The sequence below is a fragment of the Epinephelus moara genome, chromosome 16, assembly GCF_006386435.1.
Source record: "Epinephelus moara isolate mb chromosome 16, YSFRI_EMoa_1.0, whole genome shotgun sequence".
In the NCBI taxonomy this organism is placed as follows: Eukaryota; Metazoa; Chordata; class Actinopteri; order Perciformes; family Serranidae; genus Epinephelus; species Epinephelus moara.
In genome coordinates, this window is record NC_065521.1 from 40892371 (window position 1) to 40906989 (window position 14619).

The 14619-nt window shown below is 40.8% G+C and overlaps 1 protein-coding gene across 1 annotated transcript in view; it reads left to right on the plus strand.

The window, feature by feature from the left end:
- LOC126403489 (uncharacterized) overlaps nucleotides 1–14619 on the plus strand; it is a 72908-nt gene that overhangs the window by 41500 nt on the left and 16789 nt on the right. Inside the window, exons 12-16 of the mRNA XM_050066196.1 lie at nucleotides 4054–4206; nucleotides 9615–9744; nucleotides 9872–9904; nucleotides 10306–10403; nucleotides 12412–12495. Of these exons, the coding sequence (XP_049922153.1) occupies nucleotides 4054–4206; nucleotides 9615–9744; nucleotides 9872–9904; nucleotides 10306–10403; nucleotides 12412–12495 (498 nt within the window). The remainder of the gene's footprint in view (nucleotides 1–4053; nucleotides 4207–9614; nucleotides 9745–9871; nucleotides 9905–10305; nucleotides 10404–12411; nucleotides 12496–14619) is intronic.

Genomic DNA, 14619 nt, shown 5'->3' on the forward strand with positions numbered 1-14619 from the left:
TGTTTGAGAACACTTCTGATGAAACACAAATCTCACCTCTGTTTCGTGTCAAACAGGGACGTCCCAATCAAGGTTTTTGCCCCCGAGCCCCTTCCGAATATCTGCCAATACCACCTTCCGATACAGTACTTATATTTTCTTAGACAACAGGCCTACAGCTGCACAGGGCACACTTCAAATACTTTTACGTTATTAAAATCAATCCAATGTACATGCATGACAACTGAATAGCATCTATCATTCCCAGCATCTAAGCTGGTCCTTAATGTGTTGTTATTTCATTTTTTACAGAATAAATTATAAAGTAATAAACCCTCTTTTTAATCTCTTTGGCCTCGTTGCTGTCTGTCTGAATTTCTCTGTCCTTTTCAAAGAGTATTCTCCGGTGTTTGTTGCTTAGGTGCAGCCTTTGTTACCTGAATGAACTGGACTCGAGTTTTCTTTGTTGTTGTCTGTTGCACAGATCACAATAATAAATTACTCATTGGCTTTTTGCTTGTGGGGCTTTTGTTGCACTTGCAGTGGGGAGGTGAGTTTGACAGACAGCTCTCTGTCTCCCCTCTGCCCGCGGTGAAACACCATGCACCAGAGATGACAGTTGAAAGCAAGAGGCTCTCACAGGGGGCTGAAACAAGTGCTCATAACTTCAGTAAACAACATAAATAAACAGTCTCATATTGCGTTTTGATGTCATTTATGGCGTGCAGTGATTTGCAGCTGGCGAAGTGCAGATTGGAGAAGAGATAAAGAGTTCAGGATGGCTGCACTTGTTGCGTTGCTGTGCACGAATAATCTCTAGTAAACACACCTGTGTGACAGCTATGGTAAAACAGTATCAGATTCAATATAGCTACCCGATCAGTTAAATAATGGCTTGATGGCCCCGATACCAATCTATAAAATCGATCGGGAAATCTGTAGTGTCAAAGTTTGTTTTGGAAAAAGCTTACTGTTGCCCCATGAGGCTGTTGGGCCTCTACAACTACAGTTCTCACCAGGCATAAACTATCAGTGTGTGTTTTTCGCCCTCCAACCCCAGGGGGCAGCAATAAGTTTGCATCATGGTTTGGCTCATCAGAATAAGGCAAAGGAGATGTGACACTAGAAAATTTGAACAAGTCACAGAGTTGATATGCTATATCAGAAGTGTTCTCAAACCACTGACTGTATAGAAATAATGGATGTAGTAACTGTTGCGTCACCCATTGGTTTGTGAGGCCACGAGTTTGGCATTTTAGCTACCACCATCTTGGATTTTTTGAGCAAGAAGTGAACATATTTGGAAAGTAAGGTGGAGCTGTAAAGGGGCGAGGGGTGAATCTAAATTACAGACTATTTACAGTTGTCGTGAATTGGATAAAATACTTTTTTTTAAAATCAGTGTTTACTTCTGCTGTTTGGCAGAAGTTGACTCGCTTTTGGAGCCAGCCCCAAGTGGCCATTAGGTGAAACTGCAGTTTTTGGCACTTGCACGATGACTTCATTTTTCAGCCTCAGCGGCTGCTGCTTATTTCAAACTGTATGTTTTTGGTTTTACAAGTGAAAACAATTCAAGGGTGTTAATGGTTTAGTTTGGCAAATGTACATCTTGTTAATTAACTTCCCCACCTCTCTAGAAGAACATCCCACATCCACTTCCCTGAGCTTTTCCATAGAAACCACCATCTCCCATGCTGGGGATGAGGTAGTCCCAAATGGGGCCAGCCTCCACCCACAACTCCCTCACCTGCATTGTTAGATCAGGAGGTGGAGGACAGGGGAGAGATAAATAAATTAGAGCACAGCCAAGCACTTTTGGAGATGTAAACAAAGCTTCTGCCAACTGAAACAGACACCACCCCCTTTCGATGATATTGCCCTGGTAATTAAGACCATACATGGCTATGACCCACAAGCAAATGGTGAAGTTATACACGATAGGAGGGGTTAGCTAGTCGACCTACATATACACCTATACACAAGTTCAAGATGAATCACCCAAACATTTTAACATTTCAAGAGTAAGTAAAAAGACATATTTTCTTCAATGTTAAATTATCCCAATACAATTTGTTTGACATATACACTCATCACCACTTTATTAGATACACCTGTTCAACTGCTCGCTAATGCAAATAGCTAATCAGCCAATCATGTGGCAGGAAATCAATGCATTTAGACATGTAGACATGGTCAAGACGACCTGCTGAAGTTCAAACTGAGCATCAGAATGGGGAAGAAAGGTGACTGAAGTGACTTTGAACGTGCCATGGTTGTTGGTACCAGACGGGCTGGTCTGAGTATTTCAGAAACTGCTGATCTACTGGGATTTCCACGCACAACCATCTCTAGGGTTTACAGAAGAGGGTCCCAAAAAGAGAAAATATCCAGTGAGCCAAAATGCCTTGTTGATGCCAGAGGTCAGAGGAGAATGGCCAGACTAGTACAAAATGACAGAAAGACAACAGGAAGTCAAATAACCACTGGTTACAACCAAGGTGTGCAGAAGACCATCTCTGAACCAACAACATGTCCAACCTTGAAGCAGATGGGCTACAGCAGCAGAAGNCATCTTCTGATGGCTACTTCCAGCAGGATAACGCACCATGTCACAAAGCTCACATCATCTCAAACTGGTTTCTTGAACATGACAATGAGTTCACTGTACTCCAATGGCCTCCACAGTCACCAGATCTCAAACCAATAGAGCACCTTTGGGATGTGGGACAGGAGATTCTCATTATGGATGTGCAGCTGACAAATCTGCAGCAACTGTGTGATGCTATCATGTCAATATGGACCAAAATCTCTGAAATCGCAGATACAGGCTGCCGAAATGAGTTTCCTCCGTGGGGTGTCCTTTGTGTCGAAAGGGGTCAGTTGAGGTTTGGGCATCTGATCAGGATGCCTCCTGGGTGCCTCCCGCTGGAGGTGTTCCGGGCAAGTCTCAGAGGTAGGAGGCCCTGGGGCAGACCCAGAACACACTGGAGGGATTACATATCTCATCTGGCCTGGGAATGCCTTGGGGTCCCCCAGGAGGAGCTGGAAAGCGTTGCTTGGCCTGCTGCCCCCGCGACCCTTCCCTGGCTAAGCAGATGAAAATGGATGAATGGATCTCTGAGGAATGTTTCCAGCACCTTGTTGAATCTATTCCACAAAGAATTAAGGCAGTTATAAAGGGAGTTCAACCTGCTACTGGCGAGGTGTACCTAATAAAGTGGCTGGTGAGTGTATTTCCAAGACATAACTGAACCATTAACACAGTGACTCAGGATGAGAGTGTAAAAATGTTCTGTAACGATGGCACAGACTTATTCCTGTCAAATTCAACCTCTATACCAAATCAGATGCTGTTCTAAAAGCGTGCTACATTACATCAGGAGCTGAGCTGTCTTATTTGTTTCATACAAACTACAGTAGTTTGCGACGGCGGTACAGATGGTCCTCTGCAAAGCCAGTAGATATAATGTAGCTTTCTCTTTTGTGTAATTGAGGCTGTCCCTCTGGTAGGCTTTGGGAAGTTATTCTTAAAACAGGAGCATATGGTGGGAGTGTTGTTGCTGGCTGGCATAGACCTTATTTGGAAAAGCTAACTCTTTGTCAAGGACTACGATTCCCACAGCATCAACTCCTTTTTCCTCCAATACACCATTGGCAAAACCTAAAATCCCACTTTCAATTCTTTTCAGCTTTTCAGTATAATTTCTATCCATATTCAACAGGATCTGTTCAGAACTGGTTAAGCAGGGAAATTGTGCGATATTCTAGAGGGATATTTCTACTTGACACAATTGCATACCAAATAATGATCTTGCCAAACAACAAGGCCTCGATTATTCATTTTATGAGGTCAAATGAGGTGTTTGCTGTTTATCTTTATAATGTAAAATACTGAAGCCTTGAGTTATTTTTGTCTACACTTTGTAAGCACCGAGAGCCTCAAAAAAAGCTTCAGTCTTACACCACTTAAATCTCACAAATTTGTTGTGTGGAGAAATGAATGTGAGAACCTGTATGCGACTGGATTACAGAACAAAATGACTTTGCTCTGTGCCCCTTGTGTTTGTCTTCCAGCTGATTAACCAGAAGATCAGAATGTGCACGCAGCTGAACAACTGCAGGTCATTTGTTTCCGTGCTGGAGTACCTCCTCGCCATTGGCAATTACCTCAACGAGAACGCCAGGAAGGAAAAGGCCAAGGGATTCCGCCTCTCCTCCTTAACTAAAGTACGACTCCACCACTGTTGCCTGACCTTTGACAGAGCTGCAGCACAAGGCTAATAAGACTACTCATTGATATACACAGCAGGGCTTCTCTGCATCTTCTTTCAACTTTCTCTCCCACTTAGGTTCACTCAGGTCTTTGACAGAGTCCTTCTGACCGTTGAGTGATTGAGTCACTACTACCTGGCGTCACAGGAGAAATGAAACTTTGCACACAGTGTGGCCACTTGTGGTCGAGTCTCTTAGAAGTAAACCATCATTAAATACAGTCAGTCAGTGGATCTTTTCATCAAAGCAACAATTCTGAGCCTGTTTTAGGGTTCATTTAAAGAGATAGTTTGACTTTTTGGGGGAAATATACTTAATTGCAGTCTTGCCGATGATTAATACTTACTTATACTAACTTATATATCTACCCTTAGCTGTAAGTATGAAGCTGGAGCAAGGGAATAGTTAGCTTAGGTTAGCATGGAGGCTAGAGACAGATGGAAAGAGCTAGCCTGGCTCTGTCCAAAGGTACCAAAATCCATTCACCAGCATTTAAGTTCACCAATTAAAAAGTTTTTACAGCTCTTTCTTTTTTTCTTTTTTTTTTAATTCATACAAAACTGAAGTATAAAAACAACTGCATTTTGGTGAGGAGCAGCAACCTTAGAATGATGATAAGACCCCAGGAATTCACTTTACTCTACGAAGAAGGAGTCCAGCACATAACCCCAGTAAAACCACAATGTGTTGTTTTTTTTAAAAATAAAACTGATGCGAATTAGTGAACTTTAGATGTGCTAGTCTGTGAGTTTTCATACTTTTGGACACAGCCAGGCTAGCTATTTTCCTGTTGCCAGTCCATGTGCTAAAATAATTGCCCGCTAGCTGCAGCTTAATTCTTACTTTACAGACATTTGAGTGGTTTCAACAGGGTTTCCGGGGCGTCGGTGGCTTAGTGGTAGAGCAGGCGCCCCATGTACAAGGCTGTTGCCGCAGCAGCCCGTGTTCGATTCCAGCCTGTGGCCCTTTGCTGCATGTCACTCCCTCTCTCTTTCCCCCTTTCACACTTGTCTATCCTATCAAATATAAATGCCCCCAAAAATATCTTTAAAAAACAACAACAAAAGAAAAACAGGGTTTCCACCGCAAGGGTGTTAATCACAAGTTTCATTACGATATAATCTTATACTGATTCTTTGGACAATCACAAAATATTTTCTGACATCATAATGTCTACCACGATATAATATGGACTCAATTCAATTTTAGGAGCCTACGATCAATATGAGATGATATAAGTAAATATCATCCTTGTCTTTTTCTTGCCTAGCCTTTCTAGCGTAGTTTGAATGATTAGGATGGAGGTGCACTTGGATAGAAATTGTAACACACAACAGAAATTGTGAGATATTTTAAAGCCCCAATCACACAGAGCACTTTTTGCAGGTTGCAAAACGTGAGGTGCACAGCACTGCTTTTTTTTTTTTTTTTTACAGATTAAATACTACTGCTGTGCCACCCCATCACCTCCTTAGCCTTATCATCCGTGTAATCATTCTACAGTTTTTGTCTTTTTTCAAATGTTATTAATTTCACGGTAATAAGTAGCTAGCTACTAAAATGGACAGGCAGAGGGTGAGAGTAACTGTGATTTGTAAAGTTGTGTAACTCTGGGTATCCAGCGACCGCTACCATCAGTTTCTCCACCAGTGTTTACCAATTGTAAACTTGTTGCTCTTGCTCTAGATGATTCGGGGCGCCTTTCTACTCTAAGTTGAAGTTTTTTCAACTTGAGGAAAGGCCAGCCACCTAGAGTGCAGAAACACGAGATGCATAGCAACGCAAAAAAAGCAAGAAAAAAGCTAAACTCTTATTAAAAATAATTATAAAAAGCCGCCTCCTGCTGCTAAAATATTTCCTGCCTTTTTAACGATCCATGTCTACCCTGTTCAATATTCTCATCTTAAGCCCATTGCCCACTGGACAAGAACCCACTAACAACCGCTAACATCTGACTTTGGTCTTAAGTGTGAAAGAATACAATCGGTATTCATTCCTGGAACAAATTACTCTGCAGTAGCCAAGGGTGTTTATCAGCTCCAGCTCCGACTAGCAGTGATGGAAACGTGACACCCGGGTGGACATGCTAATTGTTTCCCCTTTCCTGGTGCAAGGCAATGACATGCTGCCAAAAATTCTCTCTCCGTCCAAGTAGTGCTCAAACATCGTTCCGAATCAATTGGCATCGAGTTTAAAAGAGTATAGAAAAAGGTAACAGATCTGTAACATTTTTACTGCCCCCCATGCTGCTTTCTACTTATGGTGCATCTAGAAAAAAGAACAAAACATAACAACATCCCAAGATTCGAAAACTTGCATATACAAGCCAATTTTGGTGGACAGGTGTATGACTTTTGTAAGACAGTGAATAAGTATTTCCCCAAATGCTGAACTATTCCTTTTAAGGTTTAGTAGTTGCTGGGTGTATAGTTTCAAGTGCTGTCAGGGGTTTGTAAGAGTATTTTCAGCCTTTCTCTGAATTTAGTTTGAGCCACTCTTTTGTGTTCATGTCTCTCTGCTGGGAAGGTTTAAGGGGCAGTGCTCTCGGCACAGAAGTAAAACGTCCTCTGCTCCATTTAATGAAGCCGAGGCCTCGTGTTCCCTCAGAGGTGTTTCCAGGTCTAATTGAGAATAGTAAACTGTTGCTGCTTGAGACAGACTCTCATCAAATTAATGGCTGACTGCTCCCAAGAAAAATGCGTCGAGGTTATCTCAGATCTTTTTTTGGGTTCTTGTTTTTTCACTTGCGAGCGTCAATACTTGGTGCGTGTCTTGTATATGTAGTCCTCAGAGACTGTCCGGGGCCTTAAATTGGTAAACAACATAACCTAGAAAGAGACTATGAGTGCCTATCACAGGGTTAGAGAGGTCCCTCCTGCATTTCAATTAGGTGGCACCATCAAGTGCAACATGGCTTGAATTTTAGAGCCATCATTACCATTTTATACAAATATATGAAAGCAGTCACAGTAAGTGCTGCTACTACTACTAACTATGAGTAATAAAAATTCCAAACAAAGCACACACGTGCAGAATTCACAAGCTCTTTTACACTGAATTACTAATGCAGGCATTTACAGTGGTATTAACCCTCACAGCAAGGTGTTAGCAGCTATTTAAAACAGATTATTCGAGGTAAACCTTTGTTGAGGATACAAATACACAACACAATAGACATGATGTGGCATGGAAAAAAAATATATTGATGAATGTCAACAAAATCTATGCATTGCCATCCTATTCTTCCCATGGCCTTCAGCGAACACACACAGCTGTAGATATCACTATTTATTAGTAGGGATGCACCGAAATGAAAATTTGTGGCCGAAGCCGAAGCCGAATAATATTAAACACTTGGCCGAATACCGAGTACTGAATACCGTTGTTTAGTTTTTCATTAGTTTTTGCAGATGAACCCCCTCCAGATTAGTGTTGTCACGGTACCAAAATTGGATCCCACTGTACAATACCAATGAAAATATCATGGTTCTGAGTAGTATCACGATACCACAGCGAAAATGAGGCAGATGTGCCTTTTGTCATTTCTGAAAAGATAAATCACTTTTCTATTATAGGCTACATCAATGATATTTCAATGGAATAAATTACTTATTGACTTATTCATACTTCAAAAACAGCATCAATGAGCGATGAACAAAGGGGGGATCAAAATAAAATAAATAAATAAAATAAGAATCAACCAGCCCCCCTCCTCCCCTGACAAGTCCCTTCATAAGTAAAGAACAGTCCCTAAAGTGCGGTGAGGTTTGTGGGCCGTGAACGGCTCGTTTCTCCTCTGACACGTCACATACCTGTGTTCGGCTGGCTCGGCTGTTCAGGTACTTCTGGGCAGTCCACACGCCAAGAAGAGGATATTATTGGAGCCGACTTCCCGTCGCCGGTAAGCCAATGGCCACCGTATTTGACAGGAATACATTACTGTCTGTGTCTATGACCCCCGCTCAACCCACAATCGGTGGGATTCACCTTTCGTTTCTGCTGCTGGTTGAAATCTGTAGGCTGCTCGCACAGCGTGCTGAATGATTTAAGCCTATTTTGCTCGCTCAAAACTATTTTTAGTCGCAAATGCGAGTGCAGTGAGGGACGGATCGCCACACTGCCAGCATTTTACTCTGCGCATCACGGCACGCTGTTTGATTGCGTTATCAAAACACGCCGCTATTATTCGGCCTTGCTTTTATTCCACCGAATACCGAATGTGTGTTTTTTTTGCAATATTCGGCCGAATATATTCGGTGCATCCCTATTTATTAGGGATGTCCCGATCGGGTATCGGCCCCGGTCACGTTATTTTTACAAAATTGGAATCGGTAATAAAAGATCGGAGGAATCAAACAATGGCCAGGTTTTTCATCTATGTTGTTCACTGTTGCCTCCGCTTTCCAATGTATAAAGTGTGGCAATCCTGTATATTTTCTAAATCTATTTTTTTTGTAAGACAGTCAGCTGATGGCTTGCTCACCTCCAGACACTGAGGTACCTCCAGACACACCCACCAGTGCTATCGGCCAGTGGGATGGCTCAATCAGCTGAACCCAGGTAGACCGGCCCCTACATTATGCTGCTCCTGGCAGTATGGCAAGAGTCGCCGGCGAGTGAGAAATGAGCCAGAAGTCTTCTGCGTATTCGGCCTACCACGGCATTTTACACCGCTCAAAGTCTGCGAAATAAGTGCGCTTCCCCGCAGTGGAGTTTTTTGTCTGAACTGGATTGAACTGACTGAACGGAGTGGAACATTTCTTTTCTTTGGTGGAAAAAATATATACTTTCTTGAAACTGATTACTATTGTATTTGTATTTTTGAAAATTGAGTATAATTCTTTTGTTCTAAAGAAACCAGGTAAAAACAATTTAATTTTGGTGTTGAGGGACCTGTTTTATGGATTTTATGGTTTCTTTGTGGGGTTTCACTGAGTAAAAGAAAAATATTTGTTTCATGTGTCAAACCGCTACAAAAGATATAGGCCTATTTTGTTTATTGAAGACAAAAGGAAGATATTTAATATGGTTACATTTTGTGCCACTGAACCACCGATAAGCTTTTTGGATACTATTTTAATAAAAAACAAACCTTATGGGACAACTTGGAAGCATTCTTTTTTTTCTTTCTTAATACTTTGCAAAGTATCGGATTGGACTCGGTATCGGACTCGGTTTCAAAATAAAGGACTCGGTTTCGGATCGGATGCAAAAAAATCAGATCAGGACATCCCTACTATTTATGTATGTCTTGTTTCCTGTGTGTTACATGTCCTTGTGCTGTGTGGCAGGGAACTATACTGTACTGTTTGTACAGGCTATGCCCTTTTTTTTTCTCCTCACTGTACTCTCTCACTCCCCAGCTCTCGCAGCTCCGTGGGAGAGACAAGAAATTCACCTTGCTTCATGCCCTTGTGGAGCAGATCATGTTGCATGAACCGTGCCTGGCCACTTTTACCCAGGAGTTGGCAGAATTTGAAACTGTCCCAGGAGGTATTTGCTAATCAAGATTTGATCAAAGCTGAAAAAAATCTGTGTGTAACTTTTCAGTCGAGGTCTGTTAAGTGAAACGTGTATTTTCTGTGTGTGTCACTGTTTTTTTTTGGTTGTTGCTGGATAGCTTCCATCAAAGGCCTGACCGCAGAAATAGATGGTGAGTAGATCACATTTTACTACTGTGTCCAAAGACCGTTGTTCTCAAAGTTGCTGACATCCCTGTAATACTGACCCGACTTCTTTTTTTGTGCCAACGCAAGATATTTGTGAGGAAGAGTGATAGTAACATTTACTAGATCTTTCTGCAATTGTAGTTTCAGTATACTCTGTTGAAACATCACAATCTCATTGTCAAGGGGAGATCCGGGCTCAACCCAATATATTGTCTATGTGATGACTTACAAACAGTTGCCACAAGCACAAATACAGCTCTTCACAGGATCACACAGGAGACAGCATCTGATTTAAAGCAGCTATTTGCTTCAGTGGTCAAATATGATGGATGGTAACCAGTGTGTGTGTGTGTGTGTGTGTGTGTGTGTGTGTGTGTTGCTTCAGTCCTGAAGAATGAACTGCAGAAAGTCATTCAGTATAAAAAAACTTCCAAGAAGAAAAATGCTGGAGTTCATCACCCAAACTTCTCCAAAGACCTGAAGGTGAAGTAGTAAATCCTGTGTTTATTATTTATTTACGCATCCATTTAAAGGTACAATGTGTCTTCTAGTGAACAAACAGGGCATTTATCACCTTCATTGTTTCTCACACAAATGAACTGTTTACTATCTGTTTTGCTTCCATGTAATAGTGGTCTTCTTATTCTCTTCTGTTTGTTGGCACATTGCTGTGTGTTATGCAGTAGGGATGGACCAATGACTGTTTATAAAGATGGATTAGCCAAATATCCCGAATACAGATGCTTGGTCACGTCATTTGAAACAGTAGAGATCTCTGCTGTATCAAGTTCCCACCTTCTGACCATCTATGTGTGCCATTGATTGCTCGCACTCGACTGGCACACATAGCTGTCAGTCATCACGTCAAACCCTCTTTTATAGCATCGAATAACAAATGAAAACCAAACTTATTAAAAACACTTGAACAAACAAGCTTTTTAAGAGCTACCTAAAATGAAAGACACCATCTTTATTTGATGGTTACTGTGATCTTTTAGTTTGGCCTCTGTCCTATCCGCAAACACAGAGGGGGCGGGGTTTATAAGCTATAGTGCAGCCAGCCACCTGGGGGCAATCACAATGTTTTGGCTTCAAATTTAGGGAGCTGGTATATTGTTCATCTTTATATACAGTTTATGGGATAGACATGAGTGCCCAAGTACTCGATTTGGACGTCAGTATTTTTTCAACATAAAGAGTAATCACAGATCCATATAATAAAAATTTGAGATCTGCTCAGCTGCAGATAACGTTCAGCATTTTAGTCGAGACATTACTCGACCTGATGTTACAGGCAGAGTGGCGACTGAGCATTAGAGGGATATTTGAAAGTATACAACCAAAATATACAAAATGAATGTGAAATACAAGTTATGTAACGCTAAACTTGCGTATCTACAGTCTGCATAAAGGCAGGCTAACCCTAAGGGCTAATTTATGCTAGATACTAGGGCTGACCTTCGACTTCATTTTGGAAAATCGAAGCTTCAGAGCTCAGAACGATTTTAAATCGAAGCCTTCGACGACCGGGGGCGCAGGGGCTGGTATTGACCGTGAAAAAAAGTCCAAAAAGTTAATAACTTAAAGATTATGGTGAAAAGGTAGTTTCTTGCAACCCTAGAATTAAGATAAAAATATTCACAAACAAAAAAACACTTCTGGTTGCTGATAAGTTGTGTTTAAGGCTGAATATTCAATTGTTTTTTTTTCACAATCAAATCCCGTGCCATCGAACGAAGCTTCGAAGCTTCGAATTTTTTGGGTCAACCCTACTAGATACAGTTAGATACAGAGACAAAAACAGATCGAGCCTTCTGTCCGTACTCTGCATTCATTTCAGGTATTTCTGCATGTTTTACCACTGGGGATCGGGGGGGCGGTGTAGTGCAATTTAAGTGAGATACAACAATAGGAGATGATGAAGAAATGAAAACAAAAGCAGAATGGAATGAACCGATAATATAGTGAAAATAATTTTCTGTCCATGTCGGGATGTATGTAATGGCCTCACAGACCAATGCCATCTACAATGCTGCCTCTATTTAAAGGCACATTATTACGACCTCCTCTACCATCGCCTTGTATGTTTTTGTTATGTTGTTACGTATATTATGTTTATGTGATTACTTGGCCAACATTTAAAAATCTAAAACTCTTATTAAAAACATTTCCAGACAACAGATCATCAGTTGTCAATTCATGCCGTCCTTCATGGTAAATAAAATAAAATGTACAGTATTGGCTGCAGCTGTGTCCAGTTCACAAATACAATACACTGCTGAAGGTTATTTGTATTGTAAACATTCAACATATAGCTTATATATATATTTTCTTACTGATACGTACAGTATATATCTTGTTTCCAACCCAGCTCTAAATGCAGGCTGTAGAGTCTGACCCGTAAGAGATAACAGTGAAGTTTGAGCAATGACTGACCGAATGAATGAACAAGCTCACCAGGAGTTCCTTGTGCTTTTTCTCTATACCCCAGTTGGCAATTGAGAAATACAACACAGATCTCTCTGCTCTGACGAAGACGTGTGAGGAGATGAAGAAACTCTACTCTGTCATACTGGTAATCCATGAGTTATTATTTCAATATCTCTTTTGTACAGCCTCACAGATGGATAGTTCCCTGTTCCAGTAGTGTCGAGATGGCCCTCTTCAATTATTTGTCATCTTACAGTATCTCCCCATCCCTACACACTGAGAGAGCACATATATTTCACAAGGATTAAGTCCCCAAGGTTACTTCTTTTTCACTAGGTGTCCTTCAAGGCTCACACTAGGATATTATGCATCTGATACAGTGTATAGCCGTGGCCTCCACATCATTTAACAGCAAGCATTGATGATTTGCAGCCTTGAAATACACTGTACTTACTCTTTTGGATAATTCAGGATTACTGGAGAACGATTGCGGCTGTCTACTGTAGCCAGAAACTGCGAGGGACAAGTTCTTCCTAGCCCTTAACGTGCGATGTCACAACAATGAATGGTATTTAGAAGACTTTAAATGATAAGCTGTGAGAGCATCCCCGGTGGGTTTCTGATGTGGTTTTTAAAAAAGCAATGTATTAGCCCACAAGGACACATTCTACACAGTTCTTTGGTTTAATTCTAATAGTAGGTAGTTCAGATTTCTTTCTTTCTTTTTTTTTTTTCATTTATTCCATTCATTATTAATAATATCATCTAAATCTAAATTCATTGGTAACATCATACAATGCATTTATTCAGACTTTATGATTTAAGTGCTCTCTGGTGTTGACTGGACTCTGACACCAAAAATGATGGTATTCTTTAATTCACTTTTCTGAAAACTTTACCTGACTTTAGAAATGGAAAGAACTTTATTCATCCCCGAATGGAAATTCAGCAATTTAAAGTGAAAGTTTACCCTGTATCAAAAATACATATTTTTCTTCTTATCTGCAGTGCTATTTATCATTCTAGATTATTTTGATGTGAATTGCCGCGTTTAGTTTAGTTTATAAGGATACCCATAGCAGCCTAGCATCAGCTCGTCCTCCTGGGGTCTGACACATAAATCATACAATATAAGAAACAATTATGTACATTATATACCTTTGAACATCAAATTATATACAAAAAAGTAATTAAGAATCACATATCGAATGTTACAACACTTCAAACAAAACCTGCAGGCAAGAGTTAGTTCATAAGTTACATCATGTCATTTCATTTACTGTCCATTAATACAGTTAACTGCATTAAGAACTCTTCTTAAAAGCTGCTCTGGTATTTATTTTAATAATGCCATTTGGTTAAGAGTTCCATCCTGTAATGGCTCTGTAAATTACAGGAGATTTGTTGGAGAGTGAGATGTCTGCCTTCTCTCCAATATAATGGAACTAGATGGCACTCATAATACATTTCAAAACTCAACACCAATGCTTCTTTCCAGAAGTCATGACCCGGTTACTGAAGCTAATCTACAGATCCTGTTGTGAGCAGTTTTATGTAGGAACTATTTCTTTCCACTGAACTACAAACGCCAATTGCATCACTGTGCAGAGGGAAATGTGCATTTACTGCTAGCTCACCTAGCACCACTCAGCTCACTAATGTTACAGCTGGGGATGTTTCGGTTAATTCTGCTTTTTATAACGCAGCATTCATTAACTGGTAACTAAAGTCAAAATGGCGTTAAATACAAGAGGCTCTTCTTTTTGGTCCAGTGCTCCACTGACTAAATGACTCATTTCAAAGCACAACCCATTTAAAGGTGGTGAAATTGTAATGTTTTCTGGTGTAAATATGTTGCCTAGGGATGCACCGAATATTCGGTAACCGAATATATTCGGCCGAATATTGCAAAAAAAACACACATTCAGTATTCGATGGAATAAGTGAAAAGCAAGGCCGAATAATAGCGGCGTGTTTTGATAACGCAATCAAACAGCGTGCGGTGACGGACGGAGTAAAATGTCGTTAGTGTGGCGATATTTTACTCCGTCCGTCACCGCACTCGCATTTGTGACTAAAAATAGTTTTGTTCGAGCAAAATAAATCATTCACAGATTTCAACCAGCAGCAGAAACGAAAGGCGAATCCCACCCGTTGTGGGTTGAACGGGGGTCACAGACACAGACAGGAATGTATTCCTGTCAAATACGGCGACCATCGGCTTACCGGCGATGGAGAAGTCCGGCTCCAATAATATCCTCTTCTTGGC